At 47.0% G+C, this 7,242-nt stretch overlaps 1 protein-coding gene across 1 annotated transcript in view; it reads left to right on the forward strand.

The window, feature by feature from the left end:
• The first annotated feature begins 2,750 nt into the window (after positions 1–2,750).
• ifng1 (interferon gamma 1) overlaps positions 2,751–7,242 on the forward strand; it is a 5,979-nt gene continuing 1,487 nt past the window's right edge. The window contains exons 1-3 of the mRNA XM_078282188.1: positions 2,751–2,956; positions 4,161–4,235; positions 6,566–6,835. Coding sequence (XP_078138314.1) covers positions 2,837–2,956; positions 4,161–4,235; positions 6,566–6,835 — 465 coding nt within the window. The 5' untranslated portion in view covers positions 2,751–2,836. The remainder of the gene's footprint in view (positions 2,957–4,160; positions 4,236–6,565; positions 6,836–7,242) is intronic.

Below are 7,242 nucleotides of genomic sequence, written 5' to 3' on the forward strand. Positions count from 1 at the left end.
GACTGATCGGTGGTGTGTCGGTCGAAATTTGTGAAAATCATCTTAAAACGTAATTTTATTCACTTTTATGCTCTTTTACTGCTCTTATTTTCCTTACGTCTTACGTCGGTGTTCCACGCTCTGCTTCCTTTCTCCCAGTTGTGTTACTCTGATCCACTCTGGTTCAAACTGGTTTTTAAAGCACTGGTTTTTAAAGCACTGTATACAGTTGACTTGAATTTACGTTTCTATCCAGTGCTGTTCCTACTTGTGGTGAAGATATTTCCACCAGCTGTGATGATGTTTCTACACGATATTTCTACTTGCAACAACGTTTCTGTCCATGGTGACGTTGTTTTTATCTGCTGCGTTGTCGTTTCTACCCACATCGATGGCGCTTCTGTCTCCTGCAATGCCATTTCTACCCTCGGTGATGATGTTTTCAACTGTAAGATGCCATTTCTACCCACAATGATAAAGTCTGTACCTGTGTGATGGCGTTTCTACCTTCAGCAATAACACTTCTACCCTCGGCAATCATGTTTCTACCCTCGATGATAATGTTTCTACACAAAGTGATTATGTTTCCACTCATGATGCTTAATGCTGATGTTTCTACCTGCGGTGATGGTGTTTCTGCTCAGGGTGACAATGTTTCTACTGACACTTCTACTACTGTTAATGGTGTTTCTACCCACGGAGATGACATTTCTACCCATGGTGATCTGAAGGTCGCCATCTTCAGCGGTGACGTTTCTACCCGCTGCAATGAAGTTTTGTACCTGCAGCAGCGACGTTTCTACCTGAGGCGATGACGTTTCTACCTATTAACATACATTTTCCTGAATCCAGATAAGATATTCAGATACAGACCGCATTTTAAAGCTGCTCTGTGTTTAACCATCTGTGTCTCATTATCATATTAATGAACCGGCTGCGATGATGTTTCTACACGATATTTCTACTTGCAGCAACGTTTCTATCCACAGCTACCTTGGTCTAATGACTGTAAACCTGTTGGAGAGGATTGTTCTCCTCTATCTCACTCCAGTAGTATTGTTAGTTCTAGTGTTTCTCCACATTAAGACTACATTTCCCATCAGCCCCGTTACCTCCTGCCCCCCCTCCCCCTCCCTGAAGAGGATCAACATGTTGGAAGTGATTTCTCCATCTTCCCTTCCCTCCTTCCACCATCTGCTGCCAGAAACTCTTTCAGCTTTATCTCTGTCTGCTCTAAAGAACAGAACTTCCTGTTTTGTGCCGTAAAGATCCAGCAGATTTCCCTCCAAACTAAACTATGGAGGATGTTTGCTGTCTTGATACTGATGTCTCTACAGTGATGTGCTGAAATGAGACTCAGAGCAGCTGTAACAGAAACTAACACTCAGACTAACGTTGTGTGGTTCCCATTCATTCTCTATGGAGCCGCTCCAGGGGCCAGTTGTTAGTTTAGACCAGTCTAAGCCTTAGACTGGTCTTAGATTCTCAGGTTAGATTTGTCTAATTTAGACTATATGTTGCTTAAATAATAAGACTGACTTATTTTGAGGTAGGAAAGTTAGCCCCTCCCCCCAGGCTAAGCCTGGGTTAAGAACTTTGTTGCTATAGCAACGAGTCGGCCTGACTGTGGGAAGTTTAAATACTGAAGCCGTTTCATACAAGATGGAAAATCTTTGGTTTTTGGAAAGAGCCTGAAGAAGAGAGAGAGTCTTTAGAGAGAGAAACATTAGAGATCTACAGCCATCAACAAGCAGTAGGAACAGGTCAGTATAAGAGTCCACAGCAAGTCTGACTTAAGGTCACGTTTAATTCTAAGACCAGGTCTATCTTTATGCAACTGGCCCTGTTTTACATCCTGATGACATCACAGATTCATGCTGTTGATGTCAGTCGATCTACAGACAGAAAGACAGTCTGTCGCCTTCTGCTTCTCTAACCTCCAGGAAACACCATCATACAACACACAGTCCAGTACTAACAATGAATAAAGATAATAATGTGGCAGAAAATACAAACACACACACACACACACACACACATATAAACTCGCTTACATGTGCACTCACACACACATACACACGCATACAGTCACATGCGCACACACACTTGCACGCACAAACACAGTGTTCATGCACACAGACACACACATGCAGCTGCACAAAGGTTACATGAGGTTTTATGCACTTTTGCAGCCCCTACTTGTGCACACACACACACACACACACACACACACACAGCACACACACACACAGAGTGGAAGCCCAGATCAGTGACGTTACTGCCATAACTGGATAACCTGACTAAGCACCGGTGGTTAGGCTAGCTTAGTGTGTGTGTGTGTGTGTGTGTGTGTGTGTGTGTGTGTGCGTGTGCGTGTGCGTGTGTCTCCTGCCCCATCTGACCAGGGAGTCTCCTGGCTGTGTGTGTGTGTGTGTGTTTAGCAGCAGTGGAGTGTGTTTTAGAGGAAAACTCGCGTTGATGCTGCCGTTTTTTGCTGAAACCTCACAGACCACAGAGCTACACACACACACACTGCAGTCTGCACACACACACACACACACACACACACACACACACACACACACACACAGACACTGCAGTCTGCATAGAAAACCTGCACACAGACACAGTGACAGACAGGGATACAGACGGCTATAAATACAGACAGACAGGTAAACAGAGAATATCAGTGACTTGACGTCTCACTTTCTCTCCTGTCACTCCTTCTCACTCTTCTGTAACTCTCACTCTGAACCGCCGGGTCTGTCTGCAGTACAGTGTGTAGTACAGTGTGTAGTACAGTGTGTAGTACAGTGTGTAGTACAGTTAGTAGTACAGTGTGTAGTACTGGTCCAGGATGTGTCTGCTAGTCTTACTGGGAGTTCTGGTCCTGTCCTGCGGTCCGGTTCAGTCCCGCTACTGCCGCTTCGTCTCCGAAAGCCTGAGGCAAACCCATGAATCCATCGCAGAGCCGCTGGTGAGTAAAACACTCCAGGACCTGGTCTGAACCGGTCTGAACTGGTCCGAATTGGTCTATACTGGTCTGAAACGGTCTGAGCCGGTCTGAATCAGTCTGTTCTGGTTTGTTCTGGTCTGTTCTGGTCCTGTCTGTCTGTTCTGGTCTGTACTGGTCTGTACTGGTCTGAACCAGTCCAAACCGACCTATAGTTATTATACCAATCTGAACCGGTCTGAACTGGTCAGGACTGTTCTGTAGTGGTCTGTTCTGCTCCGGTCTGGTCTGTACCGGTCTGTACTGGTCTGTACCGGTCTGTACTGGTCTGTACCGGTCTGAACCAATCTGAACCGGTCTGAACTGGTCAGGACTGTTCTGTACTGGTCTGTTCTGCTCCGGTCTGGTCTGTACCGATCTGTACTGGTCTGAACCAGTCCAAACCGACCTATAGTTATTATCATGATTTAATGGTTAACTAACAGTTAATTAATGATTAGTTAATTTCCTACATTGTTTACTAATTTATAGTAAATGACACAATGTAATTATTTAATCATTAATTAATGACATGTTAATAATTAATAATTGACATATTGTATCATAAATGAAGAATTTAAATCCACAATTTGTGATCGCCTTCATTTACAGTTTGATTCTGATTGTCAGTACTGGTCTGTACTGGTCTGTTCTGGTCTGTTCTGGTCTGTACTGGTCTGTACTGGTCTGTTCTGGTCTGTTCTGGTCTGTACTGGTCTGTACTGGTCTGTTCTGGTCTTTACTGGTCTGTTCTGATCTTTACTGGTCTGTTCTGGTCTGTTCTGGTCTGGTCTAGTGTGTTTGAACCTCCGTCAGTACAGACTCATGTTTCTCAGCTCACAGAACTTTATTTTAAATTCTAGTCCAGATCTCAAAGTTTCCTCAGATCCAGACAGGCTGAAGCATCCGGATGTTCTGAGATCTGAACGTTTCCTCTTCAGGACACTTCAGGGGAAATTAAAGGGGAAACTCAGGGAGCGAGGGGTTAAAATGTGTGTGTGTGTGTGTGTGTGTGTGTGTTAGAGTGTGTTTACCGTGTATTTAGTGCAGTGCGTAATAAAGTGTGTATTTCAGTGTTCTGTGTGTATTCAAGTATGTGTATGTTAAGATATGAATTGTTGTGTATTAACGTGTGTGTGTGTGTGTGTGTGTGTGTGTGTGTGTGTGTGTGTGTGTGTGTGTTTGTTAGGAGCTGAAGCAGCCGGCGGTCAGCAGTCGTCCGCTGTTCAGCCCTCTGATCCAGAGCATCAACGGGTCCTGCCAGGTACACACACACACACACACACCTACACACACACACACACACACACACACACACACACACACACACACTCAGCACTCCACTCCAGATGCGGGACAGCCTCGTATCTCCAACATGTGAGCTTTTCATCAGGAGCCGCACGACGATGGGTTTATTTGTATTGAGATGTATTTTAATATTTTAACATCCAGCAGGTTTCAAAGGTTTAAAAGTTTAAAAGTTTAAAAGTTTAAAAGTTTAAAAGGTTTCATCAGAGGAGAGCAGAGTCTGTCTGTCTGTCTGTCTATCTGTCTGTCTGCCTGTCTGTCTGTCTGTCTGTCTGTCTGTCTGTCTGTCTGTCTGTCTGTCTGTCTGCCTGTCTGTCTGCCTGTCTGCCTGTCTGTCTGTCTGTCTGTCTGTCTGCCTGTCTGTCTGTCTGTCTGTCTGTCTGTCTGTCTGTCTGCCTGTCTGTCTGTCTGTCTGCCTGCCTGTCTGTCTGTCTGTCTGTCTGCCTGTCTGCCTGCCTGTCTGTCTGTCTGTCTGTCTGTCTGTCTGTCTGCCTGCCTGTCTGTCTGTCTGTCTGTCTGTCTGTCTGTCTGTCTGTCTGTCTGTCTGCCTGTCTGTCTGCCTGTCGCTCAGGGTTTCATTGTTTCACTCACACAGATTGTATTTCTATTTTCTTCATGTGCTAACCCTAACCCTTGCTAGTACTAATTTCTATTGTATTTATAATAATTTAATTTGTAAACAACGTTATAACGAGCTACAGAGGAAACTAACAAACGATAATTGAGACAGCAGATCCATTTCTAACAGTGACACTTCTGTACTTAACAAAACTCTGACGGTTTAAACTCGACGTCACAAAGTAGTGAATCAAATACGAAATAAAAACTCAACACAATACTTCAAATTCAATCTACAAGTTTTTATTGATACTGTAAGCATCAAATGCAAGTTGATATAAATGAGTTTTTAAAAGTGAGTTGAACAGATCAGCAGTTTTGTCTCATAAACTGATAGAAGATCTGTGATCAAATCTGCAGGCAAACCGCAATCTGAAACTGAAAAATCAGACCGACTGCAAAGAGACAACACACGTCCCCGATGTAACCCTACCTAAACTCTACCTAAACTCTACCTAAACTCTACCTAAACTCTACCTAAACTCTACCTAAAGTCTACCTAAAGTCTAGCTAAACTCTACCTAAACTCTACCTAAACTAAACTCTACCTAACCTAAACTCTACCTAAACTCTACCTAAACTAAACTCTACCTAACCTAAACTCTACCTAAACTCTACCTAAACTAAAGTCTACCTAAACTAAACTCTACCTAAACTCTACCTAAACTAAACTCTACCTAAACTAAAGTCTACCTAAACTAAATTCTACCGAATCCCAAGCCTACCCTAAATCTTACCATCTTTCTTTTATTTTTTATTTTAAGATTTTCTGGGCCTTTTTTGGGTGTTTTGCCTTTATTTGATAGATGAAAGTAGAGAAACAGGGGAAGAGAGAGGAGGATGACATGAGACAAAGGTCCTGGGCCGGATTCGAACCTGGGACGTTGTGGTTACATGGTCCACAAGCCACCAGGACGCCCCAACCAGGCCTGACCCTGACCCAACCAGCCCTGACCCTGACCCTGACCCTGACCCAACCAGCCCTGACCCTGACCCTGACCCTGACCCTGACCCAACCAGCCCTGACCCTGACCCAACCAGCCCTGACCCTGACCCAACCAGCCCTGACCCCGACCCAACCAGCCCTGACCCTGACCCAACCAGCCCTGACCCCGACCCAACCAGCCCTGACCCTGACCCTGACCCTGACCCAACCAGCCCTGACCCTAACCCAACCAACCCTGACCCTGACCCTACCAGCCCTGACCCCGACCCAACCAGGCCTGACCCTGACCCTAACCCTACCAGCCCTGACCCTGACCCTACCAGCCCTGACCCTGACCCTAACCCTACCAGCCCTGACCCTGACCCTACCAGCCCTGACCCTGACCCTAACCCTACCAGCCCTGACCCTGACCCAACCAGCCCTGACCCTAACCCTACCAGCCCTGACCCTGACCCTACCAGCCCTGACCCTGACCCTAACCCTACCAGCCCTGACCCTGACCCTACCAGCCCTGACCCTAATCCTAACCCTACCAGCCCTGACCCTGACCCAATCAGCCCTGACCCTGACCCAACCAACCCTGACCCTGACCCTGACCTGACCCTGACCCTGACCCTGACCCAACCAGCCCTGACCCTTACCCTGACCCTGACCTGACCCTGACCCTACCAAACAGTGCGACTGCAGACTGACTGCCAGGTGTTTCTTCCTCTCCTCCACAGAGAAGAGAGCAGGTCTTGGTGATCAACGCCACGCTGGACGTCTACCTGCGGATGTTCTCCAACGTTCTGCAACAGAACCAGAACCAGAACCAGATCCCGGGGCAGAACCATGGCCCGGTGCTCCTGGACCAGCTGCCCGGCGAGTCCAGGTCGCAGGTCCTGTCTGCGCTGGCAGATCTGCAGCAGAGGATGATGAAGCTGAAGAAACACCTGAACCTGGAGAGAGAAGACACTCTGAGGAGCGCGCTCAGTACGCTGGACAAGATAGATGTACGGACAACTGTCTGTCTGCCTGTCTGTCTGTCTGTCTGCCTGTCTGTCTGCCTGTCTGTCTGTCTGTCTGCCTGTCTGCCTGTCTGTCTGTCTGCCTGTCTGTCTGTCTGTCTGCCTGTCTGCCTGTCTGTCTGTCTGTCTGCCTGTCTGTCTGTCTGTCTGCCTGTCTGCCTGTCTGTCTGCCTGTCTGTCTGCCTGTCTGTCTGTCTGTCTGCCTGTCTGCCTGTCTGTCTGTCTGTCTGTCTGTCTGCCTGTCTGTCTGCCTGTCTGCCTGTCTGTCTGTCTGTCTGCCTGCCTGTCTGTCTGTCTGCCTGTCTGTCTGTCTGCCTGTCTGCCTGTCTGTCTGTCTGTCTGCCTGTCTGCCTGTCTGTCTGCCTGTCTGTCTGCCTGTCTGTCTGTCTGTC

This window comes from Centroberyx gerrardi, chromosome 24 (genome assembly GCF_048128805.1).
Source record: "Centroberyx gerrardi isolate f3 chromosome 24, fCenGer3.hap1.cur.20231027, whole genome shotgun sequence".
NCBI classification, from domain to species: Eukaryota; Metazoa; Chordata; class Actinopteri; order Beryciformes; family Berycidae; genus Centroberyx; species Centroberyx gerrardi.